Genomic DNA, 25,160 nt, shown 5'->3' with positions numbered 1-25,160 from the left:
TGTGCCTCCTATGGAGGCCAAGAGGACAGAGCAGGGTCCAGCTGGGCATGGCCTTGGCCACCTATCTCATTGTCTTGGGGCTACATCTGGAGGTCATGCACCTGTCTTTGTGGCCAGATTGTCTCCTCCCTCACACAGAACAGGATGTCCTTGTCCTTGCTGCCTCTTGGGAATGAGCCCTGGGCTGTGCCACCCCTGAGACCTGCCTCTGTCTAGGGGAGACCGGGTTGTCACAGGCCAGAGCTGGGCTGGGAACCTGGGAGATCCCTGGCATTTGAGGAGTGAAGGTCTGCTCACAGCCCTGTCCACCTGCTGCAGACACAGCCTGGGTGCTGCTGAATGAGCTCAGCCTCACCCTTGTGCCCTGGCTCTCTCCCCAGGTCCTGCCCCATCCCACTGAAGAACTTTGCCCAGCACTACGCCCAGAAGGCAGCCAAGTCCCACATGGGCTTCCTGAGGGAGTACGAGGTGAGAGCTGTCCTGGGCAGGGAGTGCTGCCATGGCTGTATGTGCTGAGGGGACCTGGGGAAGGATTGTACCTGCTCGGGCTGGGAGATGCCCTGTAAGTGCCTCCTGAGTGGGTCGCATGCCCCCGTTTCACAGTGGTTCTGGCAGTGTCCCCTCTCCATGGCATTGCATGCCCAGGCACAGCTCCCTCATGCATTCTGCACTGCTCAGGGTCTGTCCATCACCCACTCCTTCCCAGGTCCCTCCCTGGACAGCAGCAGCCCTCTCCTGGCAGCATGGCACAGACCTGGCAGCCCACTCTGGAGCTGGTCTCATGGCACTCCTGCTCAGGCTTCTGCATGTGCAGCCATGACCCCCCTCTGCCGAGTGCAGGTGTCCTCAGGAAGCCCTGGTTCCTCCTGTTCCTGACCCTTCCTGCCCACTGCCTCCTCCACTCTCTCTCACTCTGGCAGGCCCTCCTGGAAGTTGTCAAGGAAGAAGCCAGCTCTGCACCACCATCTTCAGGCAGCCAGCAGACACGGCCCTCTTCCAGCATCCTGCCATGTAAGTTCTGTGACACCTGCATCCTCTTCCTTTCTGTTCCTCTTCCTCCTGCATGGAGCTAGGCTGGACCAGGGCCGGTAGTCCACAGCACAAGAAAGTATTTTGAGACTTTGGGTGAAACCAGAAGGTTACCAAGGTGTTTGGGGTGGAGCAGATGGTGTTTGGGACTGGGATTGGTAGGTTTGCTCAGCCTGGAGAAGAGAAGGGAGATCTTGTTGCTGTTTTCAGCTACCTGCGGGGAGGCACAGGGAAGAGTGGAGTCTTCTCAGAGATGTGCCATGGAGGGACAAGAGGCAAGGAGGATGATTTGGGAGGGTAATCCAGCTCAGCAGAAGGAATAGTAAATTTCCCTGAAGGTGGTCAAACACTGGAACAGAGGCCCAGAGCACCTGCAGGCTCTCCGTCCTTGGAGAGCGGCAGGTCTCCACTGGCTCAGTCACTGAGTGACCTGCACTACAGGAGCATGGGATAGAGACCTGTCCTTTGGGAGCCAACATGCACAGGCTGGAGATGAGCACTGCAGAAGGGAGTGCCTTTGCCAAGAAATGGTCAAGGAAGGATTGGATTTGTGTGGCAGTCACTCTGCAAAACCTGTTGGAGCTCAAGACTGCCTTGAATCCCTGCAGCTCCCACTTTCTTTGCAGATGATCGCTCCAGAGTGAAGTTTTCCCTGCTGGAACAGGGCCCTTTCTCAGGCCTGCTGCAGGTGTGGCGCGTCCCGGTGAGTCTCACCCCCAGCAGCAACGCCCACCCCTGTGCCTGGGTCCCCCATCCTGGCTGTGCTCCTGTGCCCTGCACTGCTCCACTGGTCACTGTCACTGTGATCCTGCGTGGAGAAGAGGGGAGTACGAGGCACTGACTTCTCCCAGGCAAAAGTTTTCCATCTCCTCAGTTCTGGAGTTAAGATCAGTTAAATTGCATGTGATGAGGACATCACTTCCCTTGCCTGCCCACTTTGGGCTGTCCTCACTTCCCTCCCTCTTTCTCTTCTCTCCTTGCCTCCTGACCTGCTGAGCTTTCTTCTCTTCCTGACCTTTCCTGCAGCCACCTGAGCCAACAGAGCACTCTCTCCAGCAGCAGAGTAACACTCTCATTCCCCACCCAGGGCTGCAGCTCCAGCAGGGACTATCTGGCTGTCCACGGCCCTGACAAGCTGACCATGGAGGACTTCTGGACCCTGGTGTGGGAACAGGATGTTCACACAATCCTAACACTTCTCCCATGGCAGGAGAAGGGGGAGGTAAGGCACTGTGCCCACCTGTGCCATGGCACTGGGCGAATCTGTTCAGTGGAGTTGGGACTAGCAGAGCTCTTGAAACACTTCACTGCCTCCTGAGTCCTGGGTGCAGATCCAGCTTAGCTGGAGCTGGACCTTTCCTGTGTCCAGGTGCTCCCACAGCTTGTCATGGGAGCCAGGTTCTGTCTGCCCCCCATGCCTGGACTCAGCTGGTGCCCTTCAAGCTATATCTGTGTGGGACTAAGGGCAGCAACTCCTGCTCTGCCCAGCCAAGGTGTAGACACTGGCAGAGCAGATTCCAGCTCAGAGCTCTGAGCAGAGCTGCCAGGCAGCTCTGGGTTCCCAGATGACCTGGCTGAACCTGATGGTGTTCCCAGAACTCCCTCAGGCTTTAGGTGGGGGATGAACTGACATGGAGAGATGCCGGGAGTGCTCTTGGTCTAGCCCCACCACAGACCCTGAAGATGGTGACTGATTATGACAGAGAAGCCAAATTTCAACAGGAAGCCAAATTTCTTGTTGCACACAGGTGCCAGGTGAGGTGTGCTGGCCCCTGGAAGGAGACTCGCTGTGCACGAAGACGCTGACCATCCAGTGTGACTCGGAGAAGCTTGTCTCGGGATGGAGATGTACCCAGCTCAAACTGAAACACGTGTGTGTCCGTGAGGCTGTCCTGGCTCCCACCTCCTGGGATGGTGGTGGGTCTGTAGGGATCTGTAGGGGCTGAAAGGTGTGTGGGACTTCTCCAGGCTGCAAGAGCAGAGTGTCAGCAGTCCACAAATGCAGGAGTGAGTCTGGATTGCAACATCCAGAACTGAGTGGACACAGGAGATACATGGGAGAGGCCCTGGGGGCTTCCCCCACCCCTTGCTGATGGGTCATTCTGACCCCTTTGGAAAGGCCCACACAGTTCTCAGTTCCCTCTCCAGGGGCAAGTCAGGGTGCCATGGGGAAGGAGAGCAGGTTGCCAGAATCATCATACCCACAGCATGGGTGGTGGGCAGTGCCCCAGCAGAGATGCCTGCACAGCTCTACAGGAGCTGGCAGTCAGCTCAGGGAAGCCTTAGGGAGCCTCAGGATGGGAGAACTCACCCATCCCTCCCCAACATCCATGTCAGCTCTTTGGTCTCGCAGGAGAAGAAAGCAAAGGAGAGGCAGGTACAGAGGTTCCTGTACACGCTCTGGAGCAGCAAGAAGCAGCCCGATGTCCAGAGCCTGGTGGAGCTGCTCGTGGCTGTCAGACGGTGCACGCCCCACCGGAGGAGAGCCGGTCCTCTCCTGCTGCACTGCAGGTACCCCAGGGTACACCTCCATCCATGGGCAGCCTCCCGAGCTGGGAGCCACCACAGCTCCTTGGCATGGTACCAACAAGCCTTCCCCTCCATGCCCTGGGGACACGTTGATGTAGGTCCATGGGAGCCAGTGGAGGTTCTGAGCCTGGGAGGTCACAGGGAGCAGTGCTCTGCTGAGGACTGGGACAGGGCTAATGGGGCTGGGCGAGGAGCGTGGGTGGAGCAGGCATTCCCAGGCTGGGGTGCCCAGGCCAGCCCTGGGTAACTGCAGGGATACTGGGAGCAGCCCTGATATCCTCACTTGCACACAGAGAGAGCTCACAGTGCACGGTGCCCACATGGCTCCTTGGACTGGTGCCCTCTTCCAAAGAGGTTCAGCTCAGCCTGGCCTGGCATCAGTGACCCTCCCTTGTCCCCTGCAGTGGTGATATGAGCCAGATGGGCACACTGATCTCCCTGGACTGCCTGTTGTACCAGATGAAAGCTGAGAGAACCGTGGACATCTACGGCGTGACCCTCCAGCTGGCCAGAAGCTGCTGCCTCATGACCCCAACTCTGGTAGGTGGGAAGAAGGGGTGGGGGACAGGGTGGAGCAGAGGCTTCGTGCTGACCTGCCTGGAGCTGGGAGCATCCTGCCCACTCCTGGGTGTTCCCTGCTGCCTGGGAGCCTGTCCAGCCTCAGCAGGGATTTACTTTATGCTTCCTCTCCACCCTGTGGCTCTGCCAGCCACCAAGGGCTGAGGGCACTGACTTCTCCCAGGCAAAAGTTTTCCATCTCCTCAGTTCTGGAGTTAAGATCAGTTAAATTGCATGTGAGCTCACAGTAAGTGCAAGGCACTCTTCCCATTGTACTCAGAGAAGTATGGAGCACTGGTGTCATCCTACACAACCTGCCTGCTCGCCCTTGGCTCCTGGGCGTGGCTGTCAGCCTGGGCACCCCGAATCTGCTGGGTACCCCCTTGGCCAGTACCTTTCCTGGTGCATCCCCCAGAGCCTGGTGTTGCAGCTGGGGCTGCCTGTCAGGGGGTCGGTGGGACACACTGTAAGCCACACGGGCAGGTGCCCTGTGGGCTGTAGCACTGTCTGCCGGTGCCGATCCGTGCCAGCCCAGCCTCGGCGTGCCAGTCCTGCTCCTGGCACCAACGCCTCTGGACATGCTTCAGTTGCTGCCACTGCTGAACGAGCTGATGCACAGCCCTGGAAACGCTCCCCACAGGGCACGGCAGAACTGGGGAAGATCTCTCCAAGGCTTCCCAGATGCAGAGCCTCCTTCAAGAAGCTAATTACATTCTTAATTAATGTGAACCATGTGCGTGGTGGGAGCCAGAGGAGGGCAAGGCGTCCACTGCCCCCGCTTCAGAGCCGCTTTGTGTTCCCGCAGCGCCCGGCCCTGCAGGGACACAATAACCCATAAAGGCACAGCAAGTGCCCATCAAACGCTGCTGTCCTGCAGCCCTCCAGGCTCCTCCATCCCGGTGGGGGCTTGCCAGCACCCCTTAATGTCTGGTGGGGTCAGCGGCTGCTGTCGTGCTGAAGGCATCAGATTTTGGGGGGGGGAAGCAAGGAGGAGGATGAACTTTTGATGGATATCCTTGGCTAACTGTCGGATATTAAGCACCAGCAGCTCCAGAGTGGTGCGTGTCTCAGGGGATGTGCTCTTGCATGTGGCAGTCACTGAGTGTGCCTGGGCTGGAGTCAGCCCTGGGCTGTCGCTGCAGATTTCACAATCAGACCTGACTCGTTGAAAGCACGCTCTGGTGACCTGGAGCCTCAGCCATTGTGTGATCCGCGGCATTCCCAGCCCTCCGGTGAGGCTGAACCCGCCACCACAGGGAGGAGGCTCCTCGTGACTTGCGGCTCAGCCAGCACATTAACGAGCTGTTGGGGAATGCTGGTCGGGGCCCCTCTGCGAGTCCCTAATCCCCCCTGCCCACTGCCATGTGATTCCAACCCACACCATGTGCCAGCTGGCCGTGCCCTGCAGCTCTGTGCCCTGAGTACAACCCCATTTACCTTGCTCACATCTTGCCTAGGCAGTCCTGGGCGTTTGTAGCCTGGTGTCATTTTGGGGCAGCCTGGCATTCGGGCAGAACCTCATAGCAAACGCACAGGGGACTTGGGACCTCTGAACCCACATTTGGACCTGATGGATCAGTTTGGTGATATTAAAAAGAGACAAACAATGCAGCTGGGCTAAACCCACACAGATTTTTCTGTACCTCTGTGAGCCTACAAGCATCTACCCTGATCTGCTGTCAGCACCTGACTGGTACACTGGGACTACACCAAGGGAAACTTCTGGTCCAGAGGTCCCTCATGGCCCCAGGTCACTGCCACACCCCATGCACTCCAGCTTCATGCCCTGCAGCATCACTGGAGTTGCTCTTTGCTCTTGTTTTGGATGCAAACACCACAGCACATCCAAAAGCCACTGGGGCACTTGGAGGAAGCCCAATGAAATTATTCGTCTCCATCTCAGATGGGATGTTCCTCTCAGCCCCATCCCAGGGGGGTGAAGAAGGGGAAACAAACATGGTGTAACAGGCTTGATTCTTCCTTTCTGGGTGATTGTGGTGGCACAGGACCATCATGGACTACTTGGGAGAGCAAATCCTGCTCTGCCATCAGACACTGTTCCTTAATTAGGATTTTTTAAGGCAAACTGCGAGGTTAATCTGTGACCAGGAGGTCTCTGTCAGAAACCTGACTCTGATGCCCCTTTCTCTCTTGCAGGACCAGTACATGCTCCTGTACACCTGCATCCAGGACATCACTGCTCAGAACCAGCTCTAGCACCACCTGGCCCTTCCCTTCTGCAGGGTCCTGTACAGAGCCGGGAGCTGGTGAGAGCACCATGGGACTCCTGGCACAGAGTGAGCCCTGCAGCGAGCGGTGGCCTCCCCTGGCACTGTCCCCAGTGTGTCGCTCACGGTGTGAGCTGTGACGTGGGGTGTCCTGGACAGACGGACAGTGTCCTGCCACGCAGCGCTGCAGCCCTCAGTGCAGACACGATGACGGGCTGGGCAAGATGCTCTCTTGCTTTGGACATCTCCTGGGATTCCTGGTGCCTGGAAGGTTCTCTAGCCCCCCTCACCACACACCACGGGGCTCTACGGTGCCCCTGAGGCCCAGCACGAGTATGGAGCACCGTGGTCTCCCCGTGCCCGTGGGCACCGGCGTGTGGAGGTCTCAGATGTGCTGTGGACAGAGCTGGCTTGTCTCGGCTGGTGGAATGGTCTTAGGTACAAACAATAAACAACCCTAGGAAAGCGTGTGCTTGTAAGGGAGGCTTGGATTTTGAGGGGTCCAGCTGATGTGAAGGCTACAGCATAGCAGCTGTTCCCAAAAGGGCAGCTGTGTCCCCAGCCATGGGACACTGCAGTGTCCCTTGGGCACTCGATGTTGCAGTCCATGGCACAGCAGCTTCTGCTCACTCTCATCTGCTCCTTCCCCTGAGGCAACACTTCTGCAGTGAATCTCCAGCCCACCCACAGCTTCACGAGGAAGGGATGCATTTTCAGATGAAGCCTGGGCTCCAAGTTGTGAACCTGCTGGCTCCCCAGCACCAAGGAACAGGGCAGAGCCACCTGGTTCAGCTGACACACTGGTAAGCAGCTGGCAGCCCCAGCAGTCCTGCTGCTCTGGGAACTGGGTTGTCCATGCAGGGACACGGCTGCTCTGCAAGCAGGAGTGGCCATGCACAAGCTGAAATCACAAGTAACAACTCAGTTCACTGAGCTGCAAGTACAGGACAGAAGGAAGAGTTTAAAAAAAGGAGATGGTTTCACAAGCATATTCCTCATGTAGATAAAACTGTACCTGGGAGCCTGTTTATCCTTCTTTGCCCCTTCAAGCAGGGTGGGGTTATAGTGCAGTCCCAAAGCAGTAACCCTGTCCCAGTGTGGCCCACACTCCTGCCCACTATTCCATGTCCTGTGGCAGCTGCCTTGGAGTGGGGTGAGGAGACATAACAGGTCTGATGAGGGGCTCCCAAGACCTGTTATAAGGAGCTGAGAGCCCCAGGTGGGTGACTTGAGTTGGCCACTCATCCTAATGCCCCTGTGTTTCCACAAGAAGCTTCTCCCTCTTCCAGAACGAGGATCTGCCCCCAGAATGGGACACCCAGGGCACCTCAGCATCAGCCATCCCAGCACTGGGCTGAGGCCTCTTTTGCAACTGGGTGTCCTTTTTTCCCTCTCCTAAATCACATTCCTCTTTGGCAGTTGCTGTCCCACACACCTCCTGCTCCCACCGTGCACCACCCATCCCCACCACCCAGCAGAGCTGTGCAGCCCCCAGCCAAGTCCTGCCCGTTGTTCCCTGCACCCACTGCCCAGGTGTGGCCACAGGAGGGGCACAGCTGGGTGGGAGCAGTCTCTCCTTGCACACAACAAACCTCCTGTACTGCTGGCAGAGCTGCTCAGTTCCCTCTGCCTCCGTGTAGTCCTGCTCTGCTCCCAGCTCCGAGCTGCAGCATTCCTGGGCTGGAGGAAACCCAGGCAGTGCAGAGCCTTAGCCCCATAGAGGGCTGGTTTTCCTCCCACCCTGGACATGCTGTGTGTGCAGTGCTGGCTTCAGCATAGCCCAGAGCATCCTGATTGCCCATGGCCACCCTCACCCATCCTGACCTGCATTGTCCTGGATCCAGTTGCTGTTTGGGAATGTTTCTATGTCACGACATCTTTTTACCAGGGTCACCCACCCGTGTGATGTGACCCATCACTCACTGCTCAGCCTGCACAAGTGACCATCCAGTGACTCGTTGCATTGCTGTTCCTGGTGAGGTGCCAACATGCCAGGGGCTCTGCAGGAGGATGAGTGAATACTTCCAACATGAAAAGGGCTTGTGAAGCTCAGTGGATATTCTTATGCGCACAAAAGGATTTATGATGTTGCTCTGGGAGGAGCCCAGCCCTTGCCCTTGCTCACAGGGAGCCTGATGGCTTTATGACTTTTATGTAACCAGTAACCCCTAAACCACACTGGTGCTGCAGGATGAGGGCCACAAGAGGGAAACATTTGTTTCCACAGCCCCGTAGCCAGGATCAGGGGGGTGGGGCTGTTGGCTGCACATGAGGTCCCCATGCTTTGCAGCAGCAGCACCTGTCCTGTGCATCTGGACCACCACTGGAGGACACAGCAGTGCGCACTGGATGTTGGCATCAAGCAACCAAGCTGCAAAATCAAGCCTGGTCCAAAGAATGATGTGCCGTTTGTCTGTCCAGAGTCTGGAGCTGACAGGCTGGTGAAGTTGAGACCTGCCCAGCAGCACAGAATCTCACCAGTGCTGGGGCTTTTACCCCAAGAGCCCCCAAGAAGGAGAAGTCTCAAAGACCATGTGTCCTGCTCACACATGCACATAGCCCCATCCTCCACTGGAAACAACCCTGATGTCCAGCTTTCACTCTCCAGCTGCATCCAGCCTTAAAAATAATTATTGTGCTACAGGACAGCAGCCTTTCTGCCAGGACCTGCAGGTCTAGTCCAACATACCCCTAGAAGAACAGTGAAAATGCTGATACTTTCACACTGGAGACTCAATCCCGTCCACTGGGAGTGCTCCTCTCACTGCTTCTCTCTCAGCACAGGTGATCTGCAAAGCACGTGAAGGCAGAGCTCCCTGTGTGGGAAGGAGTGAGAGAGCTGCTGGTGTGGGGAAGGGCTGGTGTCATGGCCTCAAACAGGGCAGAGATGATCCAGACCTGGATCCAACTCCAGCGTCGCCCGGCTGGTGCTGCTGGATGCAGCCTGTGGCTCTCCTGGCTTTGTGTGGCACAGGAATCCCGGGTGCTGAGCACAGTAAAGTCCCCAAGGTGTGCATAGAGATGAGGTTTAGCATCAGGCTCTTGTTCAAGGCATGCAGTCCCCACTCAACACAGACAAGCCTGTGCACCTGTATGTCCCTGCAGGGTTTATGATGTTACAACACCTGATGCTCATTGTCTCAGAGGATTTCAAGATCTGTGGAGTGCCCTACCTGCAAAGCAGGGCCAGTCACAGTGACAGTGAGGATGCCATGGGCCAGCAGGAGCCTTGTGAGGGGCACAGAAGAATGTTGACCAGTGGTTTTGCTCTCTAGGGCCTGGCAGCCAGTGTGTGGGACTTGTGCTGCTGGCTGCCCCCCTGGATGGGTGGGCATTGTCCTTCTTGGTGCCACATCACCCCTCAGGGCTCTGCAGGGACAACTCCCCTCAGCCCAGGGCTTTGCAGGGACAAGTCCTCCTTGCTCCCAGAGTGTCCCCACTGCCCAGCCAGGACTGCCTCCTCCAAAATGGGCAGCTGCCAGGGATAAGGAGAGGCAGGAACCCCCCAGCCTCTCTCTGCTGTTTTCCCACAATCAGAACTACCCTGTGGTGTTCAGTCATTACGCCCTGGGCTTTGCTCAGAGCCATATTCTGTTTGGAGAGGCTCTGGGTCTGGCTCCACAGCTGATGGCAGAGGAGGGAGCCTCAGGACGGGACAGACTTGCTTTTGTGGAGAAGAGCAGAACATCACCCACATGTGACAACCTGGCCACACCCCGGGCCACACTGATGGCAGTGAGCAAGGAAGGGGTGGGGTGAGTTCTGCTGGCACCTGCCCCACACCAGCTCTCATCCCACTGGAGCTCAGCACTGCACAGGACTGTCCATCTGCCTCAGTGGATGGGCAGTGCACCAGGAACTTGCCACAGTCCCTTGGGAAAGTGCTCCTGGATCTCCTGTCTGTGCACAGAGACAGCAGTCCCAAGACAGAGCACAGGGCTGATGCCGTGTCACCCACGGCTGGTGGCACAGAGCTGCCAGGGGCACTGGCCCTGAGACATAAGGAATGAAGTCAAAGCCGTGGTGGGGGAGGCATGGTGGTGTCCACAGAGCTTCTGTAAGTCCAGGAGCAGTGGTCCCTCAGCCCTCACATCTGGCTAACACAGCAGAGCCAGCAGCCAAGGTGAACCTGCAGGCATCTGCAGCTAAAGCACGGCTTCTCCAGCTGTGGTGGGAACTTCTCATCTCCAGGACAGGCACAGGACAGGGATTTGTCACACAAAGTGGCCAACAGGTTTTGCCCAGTGAGTAACCATGGCTGTGACAGCCGCAGTGTGTGTCTGTGGCACAGCCCTCTGCTCTGTGCTTTGTGTCCTGCCTGACAGGAGGCCAAGTTGGTGACAATGATGAATTTATGACCTCCCACCCACTGCTGCAGTGGAGTCTGGAGCCACAGATGCTTACAGAGGGTGTTGTGGGAGCTGTGGTTTGGATGAATAATTTTCCAGCCCTGCAGCTCAAGAGCCATGAAACCCAGAGGGGGAGAGAAAGACAACAGAACATTAAAACAAAACAAGCCTCTGGCTTGGTCTGCCCTGTGAGTTCTGGGCCTTGCCATGTTGTTCTTCATCTTTATCCTGCTCCAGATGAGCAGTACCCAGCCACTGCCCTCCTCCATCAGTCCCCATGTGTCTCCCACACCCATGCAGAGGTCAAAACACTCGAGATGAACAAGAGTTTGCCTGTTTGCACCCCCTGTCCTACTCCCTGCTCCCCTTCCCATGACTGCCACAGCAGGGGCAGACTGGGTTGGGATTGCCAAGTGACAGGGGACAGGGTTAGCACCCCTCAGATCTGGGGATCCACGGCCATGGGAGCCTGATGGTGGCTGCTGGAGCACCCCAACTCCTTGATCCCACAGTTTCTTCAGCACTGGACCTCTACCCCAGGCTCTTCTCTGGCCCCGGCTCTCCCCAGGGCACAGAGTCCAGCTGCTCCACAGCACAGTAATCAGCCCCTGCTCCCACCACAGGGAGCCCATTTCACCCTGACACGTCCCCAGCTGGACATCTCCATGAAATCAGGTGCTGGCACCAGTCATGGCATGGAATGCCCACTGCCCACCATCTCTTCCACCTGAGCGGTACCAGCACCAGGAGCAGCAGGATTGCAGCTAGATGCCCCCAGGATTTCCAGCATCCTCTATCATCAGCTGCTAGTGTTGGCCACCTCCTGGTGAGCAGAAATGCTGAGGCCAGCAAGGATTGAAGGTAAGTCTGAACTGGAAGGGGAATTCACAGAATCAGAGGGTTGGAAGGGACTTCTGAACATCAGCCAGTCCAACCCCCCTGCCAAGGCAGGACCACCCAGAGCAGGTGACACAGGAACACGTCCAGGTGAACTTTGAACATCTCCGAAGGGAGAATCCACAATCTCCCTGGGAAACTGCTCCAGTGCTCTGCCACCCTCAATGTGAAGAAGTTCTTCCTCATGTTGAGGTGGAATTTCTTGTGTTTTAGTTTATTCCTGCAGGGACAGGCGAGTAGTACTGAAGCTGAGGGTCTCTCTCAACACCCCTCATGCACGTGCCAGGCTTGCCGTGGCTGTGGCTCCCTGACCCAGCTGAGATGCAGGTGCTCCAAAAGAAAAGTCTTCAAGCATGTAGGACACTGGACCAGGGTTCTGGTCCACCCAACAGGTCTCCTACCTGGCTCTGCACCTCTGTCCCTCTTCTCTGCAGGGCATGGAGCCACAGGTCTGCCCCTTGGCTTTTTGCAAGCAGTGCCTCCCAAAGCAAGGGGTTAAAGTGCATCTGGAGATTGTGCAGCTCTGTGCCCCAGGCATCAGGCTGGAACCATGCTTCTCCCTGTGACTTCACAGGCACCAGTCCTTCCCGCTGTCAGGAAGCATGGACACCTATCCCTGTCCTTCCCCTGCCCCCAGCTGGAGCCACATGCTGGGCACTGGGACCTTCTGCTTGTTTGCAGGTGTTTGCAGCTACATTTTAGAAAACCTCTGGGAGTCCTTGCTGGGCCCAGACTCACACAGAGCCTGACAGTGCTATTGCAGCCTTTGGATGACCCTGATGGGAGCAGGGTCTCCAGGAACATTCCTCTGGCCTTTGCCTCTGCCCCTGACCTTGGATGGCTCCACAGGGTATGGCTGGGCTCACAGACACATCCGAATTACCAGATTCCTGGATCCTGCTCCATCCCTGCTGGTTTGGATCACAACCTGCTCCACCCAGAACCTAAAGGATCAGCTTCAAGAGGAGCCAGGGCTGGCAAGTCTGAGGAGCCTTACTCAAAAGAGAGGTCATGTCTTAGGAGTGAGTGTCCCCTCACAGAGACGTCGGATGAGGGGGATGGGTGAATGCCATGGCACACATGGGCCAGTCCTGGTGATGCTTGTTTTTTCTCTGGTGTCCCTGTGCCCTGTGATCCTGCTAAAGGCTCTCTGCATCCTCTCCTGCCCCTGCAAGCCCTTCTGGAGGGAGGGACTCACTGCTGTCCTCCCAGTGTGTGGCACTGCATCGGTCCCTGCTGGAACCTTGGCAGTGAAACACAGCCAGCATCGTCCAGGTCTGCAGTATGGCCTGGCTGTCCTTGGAGATCAACAGCCAAACTGGATCCTACTGGGTTGATCCAGAACCCTATAAAATCTGGAAGGAAATAAAAAGAGGGCAAAAGCAGTCGCCCCATGGGAGCAGGGCAGGAGACACATTTGTGGTTTGTTCCAGGGGCCCCATGTCAGGCCCATGCTGAGGACAGAAACAAACAGCCTCCAGCACTTTGACTCAGCTGGCAGCGCCAGTTTTCCAGCTCGGGAAGGACCTCAGCTGGATGTCCAGGGCACTGGCATCACCTCTGGAGGAGCAACATCACCTCCCTCCCCTCTGCAGGGCATGGAGCCCACTACTGAGGGACAAAGTCAAGGTCCAGCAAGTTCTTGCATCAGGGCCCACAGAGATCTTCTGGCTGTGCAGGAGGGGCCATCAGTGCTTGTCATGAGGGTGTTGCTGCAGCCCTGCCCCAGCTATAACTCCACAGCAACTCTGTCAGCTTTTGAATGCCACCAGCTCCAGAAAACCTTGCCAGGCACAATCCTCAGGCCAAAGCCTCTTTGGCATCTCATTTCTGGCCCACAGAGAGGATCTGACCAGTGCTGGTACACGAAGTCCTGGCTCTCCTCAGGTGCGAGGCTGCAATCCAGAGTCAGACCCCCTTGGAGCATGTGCTGGTGTGAGGAATGCAGCCCACTCCCACCACCCCTGGCCCCTCTGTGCCCCTGGCCAGCTGAGCCCATGGCTATGCTTGCAGCTCACAAGACCTGGACCTTGTTCTCCACTTGGGCTGTATTCTAAATTTCCCCAAGGGCTTTTTTTTAATTCCTGTTTTTAAGCAAGCTCTAGGAAGACCTGTTAATGTGGAGGCAGCAGGAGAAACATCACCTGGGATGTCACCTGCCGCTCAGAGGTACCCCACGCTCAGGAACCACGCTCAGCCCAATCCCCCAGTGTTTGGTCCCAAGAGTCTCAGAAGAGGGGGGGTGCAGCGGAGGGTGCCGGGGCCCTGCAGGGAGCAGAGGGGTGGCTGTGGAGCAGCGCTCTCCTCTCCCAGACCGCAGCCTGCCGCTAGAGGACAACACAGACACGGCGGAGCCTGCAGGGAAACATCCGCTCCGCAGCGATGAGCTGCATCGGGAGCTCCGGTGCCTTTGCTAATGGCACGGCCCACACTGCTCCCACCGCGCTGCGGGTTCAGCTAGAGCTGGCTGGAAAGTGACACCTCCATCCCTGAGGGACTCATTCAGAAATTCCAGGTTTACCATGGAAACGTCAAAGCTCTCTGGTCCAAGCAACCTGGTGTCCAGACTCTTAGTTTTGCCAGGAGCCAGGTGACACGCTGGAGTGTGACACTTTGAATAGTGACAGCTAAGATCTCAGAGAAATGAGGCATGGATATGAACCTCCACAGCCGACCTGGAATAAAAAGCAAACAGAAAAGTCAAAGTGAGGCACATGGAGAAAAGCTCTCCAGTGTCAGGACATGCTGCTCCAAAAAAGTGTGAAAATTGCAGTCAGTGCCTTCATGAGGAAATATCTCTGCTTCAGCTGAATGGTAGTTTTCAATAGGAACCTCTTCGGTGGGATTTTTTGCGAGAACTCTATTAATAGCATGATCAGCCAGAGCCTTGGGTTCCCGAGGACAGTTCACTGAGTGAGAAATCGTGAAGAGATGGTGATGTGGTGAGGGAGAGGAGCAGGAATCACAGATAAGAGCTGCTGCTGCTGCAGCCAGGAGTGATAGGCCTGACACTTTCTCCAGACTGACTTCAGATTCCTGGCTACTGTCAGAGCATGTCCAGCCATTTCGGGCCCTGCTAGCGTGTCCCGTCTCAGAGCTGGAGGGGAGGAGTGTTGAGGGGACTCATCTCTCTGAGGAGGGCTCCCTGTCTCCCCACCAAGCAGTGATTTATATTCGGAGCTGTCAAAAGGCATTGCAACTGTTTAATCAATGACATCTCCATCACTGTTTATGATGGAAGCGCCTTTATTCCAATTAAACTAGTTCCTGCTCCTAGACCAAAATCCTCTCACTCCTCTGCACTTGGTGATGCTCTTTCCAATGACTGCAGCAGTCCCAGGGAGTCCTGAATCTGCGGGATCTGAATGCACTTGGCAAGTGAAATAGTTTCAGATCCAGCATCACCCCGGCCAGCACCCCTCAGCCAAAGTCTGTGCATCAGCCCCGAACCCTGAACTCCATCTTCAGCACAGTTTTGGTGGAGGAGATGCCCACTCTGACTCACAGATCTCAAGGCACCCCAGCCCCGGTGAGCTGGAGCTATTTAAGTCTCCCAGTGTGCCAGTTCACCTTCCTGACCCCAGATAACCCTTCCGCCTCTTTTATCCTGTGATCATGGGGATAACAGTCAGGAAACTCTTTTGCCAGAAGGAAAGGCCCATTCAGAGGAAGCAGGAATGTGAAAGCATCTCCCAGTCCGTGCTTTGGCCACGTGGCACTTTGCCACAGCATGGTTACAGTGGGAGAGGTGACTTTATGGGTGCAATTTGCAGCGACCCAGACCTGGGCCCTTCTTTCTCTACCTCATTCACCTCCTCCATTCATGGCTGTGGGGGAGGCAGAGGGAGGAACAAACTGGGAATCCAGATCCACCTAAAGCCCCATGGAGAGCTGTCTGCCGTCAGTGTGAGAGCCGTGTTCAGCTGCTGTCCCTGTTACAGATGAGATTCTTGGCTCTGTACAGAGAGACTCGGTGTGGTTCAAGCTGTGGGGCCAGGCTTGCCCCTATCCCTCAAACCACTGCCATGGGATGACAGCAGTCACCCCATCTGAGGGCATCACAGTGGCCCTGAGCAGCCAGTGGCCATCATGAGAGAGGACACGGAGCTGTCCTTTGCAGCCTTCTCCTGTTGCAGGGCCAGCACCCTTTGCTAATCAGGTGTTTCTGCTGCCCAGAACTCGGTAGCTCCTTGATACAGAATCCTGCTCTGATGCACATCCCACATGTTCCAGGACACTATGAGGCCCTGGGCTGGCCTAGGCAGTAGCCCCTGCTAAGCCAGACCATGGCACAGGTGCAGGTGACATGGCTTCAAGCCCCACTCAGTGGACTATTCCTCTTCTTTGGCCACTTTACCCAGGGTTAGAAAGAGCTGTTGAAGCAACCCAGCCCCCTGCTTCTGGCATCAGTGCTGGGCAGCTCCTGCAAAACGCAGCTCACGCATGCCCTTGATCTGGGCAAAACTGTAACAACAGCACCACGTCCCACCATGGAGCTGCACAGCATGACACTGCTGCTCCATCCCCCTGCATCTCCCCCTAACCCCTGCCTGGTGCAAGGGGAGAGCAACGGGGCTGCTGAAGAGTGAGGGCTGGAGCTCAGGACAGACAGACAGCCAGCCTTGGGCATGGTCGCTCCCAGCAAAAAGCTTGTCCTGAGCTCCTCAGTCCTTTCTCCCCAGCTGCACCCTGACTTTCCAGTCACAGCTGAGTTTAGCAGCTAGCACAGACACAGAGTCCTTTATCTGGGGTTATATTTCAGCGTCCCAAAGTCTGGAGCCCTTGAAGTGCCTGTTGGGTACTCCTGCCTCACTACTTACACTCCTCTGCCCTGTCGGAGCCAGCTCTGCCTTCCCCTGCCCTGCTATCTCACAAAAACATGGTTACAAAACAAGCCTGGGTCCTGGAGCTATGAACAGGTCTTTATTTGTTGAGGTTTCTTTTGGTTTTTTTTTCCCCTTTCTTCCCTTTGAATGAAATTCCTGCCAGCTCTAAGAGAGAGAGAGAGAGAGGGAAAGAGTAGAAAGTTTAACTCCTCCCATTGGAGTGTCTCACGCCCCTGCCCAGCCCTTGAAACCCAATAACCAAGATCATTCAGCAATGCCTTCCCTTGCCTGGCTGCATCCTCACCACACCGGGACCTGCCGGGGATCCCGTGCCCGCTGCGTGCCAGGCGCCGGCACCGCTCCGCTGCGCCCCGCCGAGCCCCGCGCCCGCAGCCGGCCGGCGACACCGCGCCCCGGCCCCGCAGCCAGGGCGAGGATGGACACGCTCCTCTTCTGGGGCATTCTCCTGGCGTCCTCTGCCCGCTGCCGGGCTATGCCTGTGGAGCCAGGTGCTGCGCCCTCCTGCCCGCCCCAGTGCCACTGCGAACAGGATGGCATCGTGCTCTCGGTGGATTGCTCCGAGCTGGGGCTTTCGGAGGTCCCTGCCAACCTGAGCCCTCTCACCGCTTACCTGTAAGTACAGCCCTTGCTGCTGCTTTTGCAATGCTTCCCCTGGACCCCTTCAACAGCTGCAGCTTTCCTCCGGCTTGGAAGTTTGTGCCACATATTCCCGAAATTAAATTTCCTGTGGAAATTAGAAACCAAGCAAAATAGCAACAAAAAAGGCAGCTCTTTGGGCAGGACCTGCCAAGCTCCCCTCCTCCCGCGCCCCTCTGCGAGCGCTGTTTATACTGCGATGTTCTGCTCTGCTCCGTGATTGCAGCGGACCACGGGAACTGACTTGTTGGGTCGATTTTGATTGTCTGAGCACATAATGGAGTATTTTTACACAGCAATTAGGGAAAACTGCTCTGGGATCCTTCTGTCAAGCATTTCAATAGCTGCAATAACTCAGGGCTTTGCGGGGTTTGGGTTGTGCTGGCCACCAGCAGTGTCCGAGTTGCCTTTTTAAAATGAATATTAAAGTCTTGTAAGAGGTCTGGGGGGTTGGTAAGTGTTGTGTTTTGATTATTTATGTATTAATTTTATTTAAAAATTCTTGATTATCTGAATGTTTCATACCCCTTCTGATGTTAATACCCCAAAGGCTTAATTGACAGAGACTGGTGCGTTCATTTCTAGCCCTAGAGGTGGTCTCGGTGCCATCATACCGGTGGTGACTGAGGATCCTGATAAACGACTGTGGAAAATCTCAGTGTTTAACCAGGAGAGGAAACATCTCTCTCAGGGAGACAAGTTATCCCTGCGGAAGATGCTTCCTGGGTTTACAGGCAGCGCTGCAGCCACGAGCTACAGCTGTTCGGCAGACAGGCTGGGAAGGACCGCGGCATTCCGAGCTCGGAATGCAGCTGGGGCACTGCCAAGGGAAGCCGCGTGTGCCACAGCCATCACGGACCACTGGTAGCCCCAGACGGTGCTGGGGATGTTCATGTTGTGCTCAGTGTGCTGAGGGGGGACTCGAGGCTGGGAGTGGCAAACAGACCATGGTGTTGGTTTTCCGCCGTTCCTGGATTGTGCTGAGATGCAGGTGCTCAGCTGTCAGAGCAAAGCACCCGAGCCCCTTCAGGAAGGGCTTTGCGCAGCCAGGTGGGAGCTGCCCCAGCTGAGTAAGGGCTTCTCTGCTCCTCCCGCTCGCCTGAGGAGCACGGTCTTGTGCCAGCCACTGGATGGCCAGAGCTGTACTGGGTTAGCTGGGAGAGAAATAAGACGGGAAAGGACGATGTTCACTGGAGACCATGAAAGATGAGAGAAATGGGTAATGCAGGCTGAATTTCCCCTGGGAGAGGGAACCACTTGTTACATGAGGTGTGACTGCACAGAACAATCCTTCGGGCTTGGTTTGGAACCGGCTGCCCACGAGTGCAAAGTCACTGCAGCATGTGGGAGAATGCAGAACATTGCAGCATTGATGCTTCTGTGGGGACAAGGGGAAGCCCCATCAGGCACCCACTTCACCCTCCGGTACCACAGGATGGGGCACCCGCTGCTCCCACTCCGCAGAGGGGACGCTGCGTGTCATCCCCACGGAGCTGTCCCTCGGGCTGGGAACTGCACAGCTGCCCGCCCACACGAACCCAGGCACATTACGGTGTTCCTGGCGCTCAGTGCCACCTTCACCCTGGCCACGGTGGTTGGAGCAGGGACACAGCTCTGGGATACGGATCCCTGTGCGTGAATCCCAGCGGGTGCGGCCAGTGCCTGCTGAGGCTGCTGGCAGAGCCCTGGATTCCACTGGGACTGGGTCCTCGGGACAGCCCCGCAGCACCCAGCACTTCGGGATGGTGCTGGTGCGGTCCCTTGGACGCGGCCCCGCTCCCCGTGTCTGTACTGGCCCCGCTCCCCGTGTCTGTACCGGCCCCGCTCCCCCGTGGGCTGTACCAGCCCCTCTCTCTCCCGTGGGCTGTACCGGCCCCGTTCCCTTGTGGCTGTACCGGCCCCGTTCCCTTGTGGCTGTACCGACCCCGCTCCCCGTGTCTGTACCGGCCCCGTTCCCTTGTGACTGTACCGGCCCCGTTCCCTTGTGGCTGTACCGGCCCCGTTCCCTTGTGGCTGTACCGACCCCGCTCCCCGTGTCTGTACCGGCCCCGTTCCCTTGTGACTGTACCGGCCCCGTTCCCTTGTGGCTGTACCGGCCCCGTTCCCTTGTGGCTGTGCCGGCCCCGTTCCCCTGTGGCTGTACCGGCCCCGTTCCCTTGTGGCTGTGCCGGCCCCGTTCCCTTGTGGCTGTACCGGCCCCGTTCCCCGTGGGCTGTACCGGCCCCGTTCCCTTGTGGCTGTACCGGCCCCGTTCCCCCGTGGGCTGTACCGGCCCCGTTCCCCGTGGGCTGTACCGGCCCCGTTCCCCTGTGGCTGTGCCGGCCCCGTTCCCTTGTGGCTGTACCGGCCCCGTTCCCCTGTGGCTGTGCCGGCCCCGTTCCCTTGTGGCTGTACCGGCCCCGTTCCTCCGTGGGCTGTACCGGCCCCGTTCCCCTGTGGCTGTGCCGGCCCCGTTCCCTTGTGGCTGTACCGGCCCCGTTCCCCTGTGGCTGTGCCGGCCCCGTTCCCTTGTGGCTGTGCCGGCCCCGTTCCCTTGTGGCTGTACCGACCCCGTTCCCCTGTGGCTGTGCCGGCCCCGTTCCCTTGTGGCTGTACCGGCCCCGTTCCCCCGTGGGCTGTACCGGCCCCGTTCCCTCGTGGGCTGTACCGACCCCGCTCCCTTGTGGCTGTACCGGCCCCTCTCTCTCCCGTGTCTGTACCGGCCCCTCTCTCTCCCGTGTCTGTACCGGCCCCGTTCCCTTGTGGCTGTACCGACCCCGTTCCCCCGTGGGCTGTACCGGCCCCGTTCCCTTGTGGCTGTACCGGCCCCGCTCCCTTGTGGCTGTACCGGCCCCGCTCCCTTGTGGCTGTACCGGCCCCTCTCTCTCCCGTGTCTGTACCGGCCCCGTTCCCGTGTCTGTACCGGCCCCTCTCTCTCCCGTGTCTGTACTGGCCCCTCTCTCTCCCGTGTCTGTACCGGCCCCGTTCCCGTGTCTGTACCGGCCCCTCTCTCTCCCGTGTCTGTACCGGCCCCGTTCCCGTGTCTGTACCGGCCCCTCTCTCTCCCGTGCCCGTACCGGCCCCGCTGCCCGTGGGCCGCTCCCCGTGGGCTCACACGGTGGCGCCAGTGACGGTCCTTTGCACGGGCAGAGCCCCCTCCCCAGCCCACGCCCGGCTGGGGGGACCCTCCGGCTGCACCGAGCGCGGGGCGGGCCCGGGGGGTGCTGGAGGGGGCCTCCCTCCCTCCCTCTTTGGGGAAAACCGACCCTTTTGGTGCTTATCCATTAAACCCTGCCAAGGAGAGGACGGAGCAGATATGATGGAGGCAGGAAATCAGAATGAACTGGGAATGACTGGAGGAGGACTGGAGAGCTGGGTTTTCTCTCTGCTTCTGTCACTACTGTTAGCAAGCTATGTGAGGTCAGATTCCCAGGTACAAGTGTGCAGCCAGGGCTGGTTTGTAAAAGCAAATCAGCACAAATTTTGTAGAAAGTATGGATATTGGAGTGAGATCTAAGTTCTTCGTGGAAATACAGGCTCAAACTCCACATTCAAATACATAAAGAAACGCCAGACTGCTTTGGAGAGCTACAAGGGCTGAAGAGAGAGCCCTGGAATGGCAACAGGAGCATGGAGCTGGTGGGCAGCTGCTCGCAAAACTTTCCGGCTTCTTTGCTCCGTGCTCTGTCTTCTCAGCAAGTCACTGGCACAGTGCAGAGCAGGACTTCCTCCCGAGCAAAATAAAGGATCCCCGTAATCACCTCTGATTAGACACTGCCTCACCACTAATGAGCTGGTGCCCATGCCCCATCCTGACCGTGCTGTGCCTCCACCATGCCTGTCTCTCTGCAAGAATCCTGTCCTTGCTCCCTCCTGCACCTCTCTGAACTTGACCCTGATCCCACCCATCCAAAGCCGAGTGTTTTCAGTGGAGACATCGCTGGCAAAATTGCAGCTGTGGTCAAGGAGAGGGGAGAGATTTCCCCTTTAGCTGATGTGCCAGTGAGTCCCCACAGCCCTGTATCACACACCACATCTCTGTCTCTCAACGTGTGTCAGAGGGTTGACCTGGGGCTGCAGCAGAGGTGGCTGGAGCTACTGGGGACTGACTGGAAAGGACAGCAGCAAGCTGGGGGTGCAGAAGAGTGGAGCTGCGTAGGGGAAGATTCCTCTGCGGCAGAGAGGTGACTGTGCAAAGGGGCTCAGAGGAGGATGGGGAAATGGGAAAAGCTGCTTGGTGCTTAAAATACTATCTTAGCTGTGATCCCTGGCACCACTGCACACCAGTGCCCCACCTCAGATTCCCTAGGGCAGGTGTTGCACCACCTGGGCTGGTGCAGTTCAGTCCCCAGCTGTCCCCATGGCTGTCACCAGGAAGATGCCCATAGTTGGGTGCAGGTGCTCAGTGCAGCCCCCTGTCCTAGGATGGCATCCTGATCCCCCTCATCCCCATGTATCTGGCTACCAGCCCCTGCAAGGGGGACAGGTGGCAATGCTGGGGGTGAAGGGATGCTCTCACTTTGCTAAGGCTGCTCCTCTTCCACCATAAAAAAATTGACACCATATTGCTTGTGCCTGCCAGGCCCCTCCTAGGGAGGTGCTGTCCTGTCCAGCTGTCATTTGCAGGAAAGGAATGGAGAGTCTGTCTCAGCAGAGGACACCTTGGGATGGAAAGGCAGCAGCAGTAGGGCCATGGGCACATGTGGACTTCAGCTGGCCAGGGAACACACACAGCCCCACACCCTGCACAGGTATAGAGGGACCTGATGCATCTTGCAGTGCCTTATCCCCAGCCTGGACTAAGCATACATGGGGAGGGACTGGAAGGATTGCCCAGATATCCTAGGCTGGGAGACACCTCTGGAGGTCTCTTATCCACATTCAAACAGGTCCATCCTGTGAGGCTGGTCAGGATCTTCTCCAGTAGGTAAACCTGGATAATCTTAGTAGTACCTCTAAGATTCCCTCACCTTTTCCCCATTGTTTACTATCCCGTTTGTCCTAATATCTAATTGCAATTTCCTGTGGTTCCTCTTGTGCCCATTACCTCCCATCCTTCCCCTGCACAACTCCAAGGAGACATTGGCTCCGGCTTCTCTACACCCTTCCAGTCAATAGAGCAGAACACTCCTCCATTCCTCCTTTTCTTGTGAAGGCTGATCAAACCTACTGGTGTGAGCAGTGTGTGGGCCTCGGGCAGGGTGGGGAGCACCGCCCTGTGGAAGAGCGGGCCATGGAGATGCTGCAGGGGAAGAGATGAGGATGAAGGACACAAACCTGGAGGGTGCCAGACACCAATGGCACTGTGGCTCAAAGCTCAGCTGGAGGAGCCATCCCCCACTTCCCAAGGGTCTCAGGTCTCCCCATCCTTATGGAGGGGTCAGGCAGTTCTGCTGCTCTGTGCCCCCTCCCCAGAAACACCGGTCCCTGCTGTGTTCCTGTCCCAGGCCCCTGCACACCTTGCCGTGGAGCCAGGCACAGGCCGCTGCCTGCAGGGCTGTTCTCTGCCCTGGGAAACCAGCACAGACCTGGGGCAGGACACAACTGATGAGGCTGTCAGGCTGCTGCTGTCACAGCAGGGTCTGGGGGGAGGGAAAAGCAGAAGATCCTGGCTGCTCCCAGGTATCACCAGGCATCTCAAGAGGCTTCCCAGACAGAAAGCTTCTCATTCCCCCAGCTCATTCCTTTGAGCTGAATGGGACCAGGAGCCCTCAGGGCTGTTCTCACCTTGCAGAGACATTTTGAGACACTGCCTGGAATTTAGCATCCCGCTGGGAGTCTGGGGCTCTGCATCACCCACTCTCTCCTCTGAGCACCCCCCGGAATCAGGTGCTACACGACCCCTGACAGGGAGACAGGGATGCTTTGAAGCTGAGCAGACACTTCCCAGGTCACACTGTGCTGGACCCAATGCTGGATAGGGCAGAGTGAGGGAAAGACACCTTTTTCTTGACATTTGCATCTTCTAAAGACCCACAGAACTGCAGGTAGGTGAGGCAGCAGGTTTGGAGGCTCAGGACATAGCTGGTGCCTGCAGCAAGTCAAGCAGCAGGGGTGAAGGCAGCTCCCCTCAGCCCGAATCCCTCCCCATGTGCCAACATCTGCCCCCTGCAGCCCCCGCTGTGGGAAGGACAGCCACCACAACCCCCTGAGATGGGGAGCACCCCAAGAGCTGCCAGAGGAGCTGGGACACCAATGGGGGGGACAGGATGCTGCCCTCTGGAAGCCTGGGCAGGCAGGACAGCTGTGGGGAGGTGTTGGGGCTGAAGGGGTGACTGGGTCTCCAAGGAGCTGGGGTTTCCTGCAGGGGTGACAGGGACCTCTGTGTGCCTTTGGGACAGTCACACACCCGAGGGAGAAAGAGGGAGCAGCCAAAAATGCAGAGAGCACAAAATCCCAATGCAAAGCGTAAATTAGGTCCTTCCTGGGGCCAGTGCTGCTCTCGTCCCCCAGGTGATGTCGCACAGACATCACCCATCCTGTCCCCGTCCTGTGCCTGAGGCTTGCCCAGTGCCAGGGCCCATCCACAGCTGATTCCTCATGCCATGGTCACCACAGGAGCCCCAGTGTTGCACCAGGACCCATCCAAACACACCACAAAGGTGCAGACTCACTCCCAGACCCTTCCACTCCTCAAGCCACGACAGCGCCCAGGACTATCAAATGTTACTATCAGTTGGCCAGCAGACTAAGGGCTGCTCTCTGCTTGACCTTCTTTCCTGCTGGCAGACCAAGAGGAAGTGCCATTCCCTCCCTGTACAGCCCAAAGTCCATGGTCTCATCCTCGGGAATGCCCAGAATGCCTGAGAGAAGGGCAGCCAAAGCAGGAGCAGCGGGAAACCTCTGTGGGCTCGGGATCGTGGATGAGGGAGATAAAGCTGGTGAGAGGCACTTGAAGAGCTGGGCTCTGCACACTGCAGTGGAGTCACAGGGTCATATTCACCATTTATCAGCTTTGAGGAATTTTTTTTTCACACTTAAAATATCAGGGCTGACAAGGATTTCCCACTGTCAGGGATTTGGGTTCCTTCAAAGGGACTCTACAAAGTCCATCTGCTGACTCCATAGAGGCGCTTCACATGCACACAGGTGTGCTCTGCATCCTTGCTGCATCCTTGCCAGCAGGATTTCAAAGATTTCAAGGGCAGGCCACCTGAGTTCAACTCCAATTGCCCAGCACCTCAATTACAACCTCAGGGTCTCCTGTGGCTGACAGAGTTTTGCTGGCATGGTGCTAGGAAGGCCCCAGGGGGGAACATCTCCCAGCACTCATGAATGACGACACTTTGGAATACCCCAATGGGCTGGCCCAAACCAGGACCTGCCTGAGCCCCAGATTTCAGCTGCTGGCACCAAATCCAACCCAGGCTCTGGCTGGTGTTTCCCTCTGGAGCAGGCAGATGAGTACTAACCAGGAACGGTGTAATTCCTGTCCTGTGCTCCCCAGCCTGTGAGGAGGAGAAAACCAAGCAGAAAAAAACTGGGATCAGGCACAGCTTGAAGAGTGGCTTGTGAGAGAAACAAGGAGACAGCACAGCTCCTGAGCAAGTGTTTCCAAATGGCCTTTTGTGCTCCCTGGGCAAGGTGGAACCCCCAGCCCAGCCGAGAGCTGAAATGTCCTGGTCCCTTGGCCCACAGCAGTGCTCAGTGGGCCTTCATCCCTGCGGTGAGGATGATGAGCATGGTCCTACAGATGCTTCATGGTTGTGTGTCTGGACTCGAGGCTCAGGGCAGAGCAGTGGGAAGACACCAAACTCCACAGCAAGCAGACAAAATAGAGGTGAGGGAGGGAGTGAGGGATGGGTGGGAGTGCTCAGAGCAAAGCCAGAATTGCAGGACCATTAATCATAGAGCCACAGAATAGTTTGGGTTGGAAGGGACCTTAAAGATCATCTCATTCCACCTTCCACCATCCAGGTTGCTCCAAGCTCTGTCCAACCTGGTCTGGGACATTTCCAGGGATGGGGCAGCCACAGCTTCTCTGGGCACCCTGTGCCAGGGCCTCAGCACCCTCAAAGAAAGAATTTCTTATGAACATATAATCTAACCCTGCCATCTGCCTGTGGGAAGCCACTGTCCCTTATCCTGTCACTATCTGCCCATGTAAA

General features: G+C 57.2%; 2 protein-coding genes and 1 long non-coding RNA gene across 7 annotated transcripts in view; 2 read left to right on the top strand and 1 right to left on the bottom strand.

The window, feature by feature from the left end:
• LOC116455329 (receptor-type tyrosine-protein phosphatase V-like) overlaps positions 1-6,812 on the top strand; it is a 40,846-nt gene extending 34,034 nt beyond the window's left edge. For 3 of the 4 annotated variants that reach the window (XM_032133032.1, XM_032133033.1, XM_032133034.1), the window contains 8 exons: positions 381-468; positions 921-1,011; positions 1,656-1,732; positions 2,117-2,251; positions 2,778-2,900; positions 3,383-3,540; positions 3,963-4,098; positions 6,274-6,812. In XM_032133032.1, coding sequence (XP_031988923.1) covers positions 381-468; positions 921-1,011; positions 1,656-1,732; positions 2,117-2,251; positions 2,778-2,900; positions 3,383-3,540; positions 3,963-4,098; positions 6,274-6,333 — 868 coding nt within the window. In that variant the 3' untranslated portion in view covers positions 6,334-6,812. Of the gene's footprint in view, positions 1-380; positions 563-920; positions 1,012-1,655; positions 1,733-2,116; positions 2,252-2,777; positions 2,901-3,382; positions 3,541-3,962; positions 4,099-6,273 lie in introns of those variants that run through there. The other variant, XM_032133036.1, reaches the window with a different exon arrangement.
• Positions 6,281-13,188, bottom strand: LOC116455330. The gene is made up of 3 exons (XR_004244366.1): positions 13,169-13,188; positions 12,249-12,257; positions 6,281-6,350 (listed from the first exon to the last, which is right to left on the bottom strand). It is a non-coding gene; the product is annotated as an uncharacterized LOC116455330 (long non-coding RNA).
• Positions 13,189-16,681: 3,493 nt separating this feature from the next.
• Positions 16,682-25,160, top strand: part of LGR6 (leucine rich repeat containing G protein-coupled receptor 6) — a 152,684-nt gene continuing 144,205 nt past the window's right edge. The window contains exon 1 of one of the 2 annotated variants that reach the window (XM_032133239.1): positions 16,682-17,049. In XM_032133239.1, the coding sequence (XP_031989130.1) occupies positions 16,691-17,049 (359 nt within the window). In that variant the 5' untranslated portion in view covers positions 16,682-16,690. The remainder of the gene's footprint in view (positions 17,050-25,160) is intronic. The other variant, XM_032133238.1, reaches the window with a different exon arrangement.

Source organism: Corvus moneduloides, chromosome 24 (genome assembly GCF_009650955.1).
Source record: "Corvus moneduloides isolate bCorMon1 chromosome 24, bCorMon1.pri, whole genome shotgun sequence".
NCBI classification, from domain to species: Eukaryota; Metazoa; Chordata; class Aves; order Passeriformes; family Corvidae; genus Corvus; species Corvus moneduloides.
The sequence above is the reverse complement of the archived record's forward strand: the minus strand, read 5'-3'. Positions and strand labels throughout refer to the sequence as shown.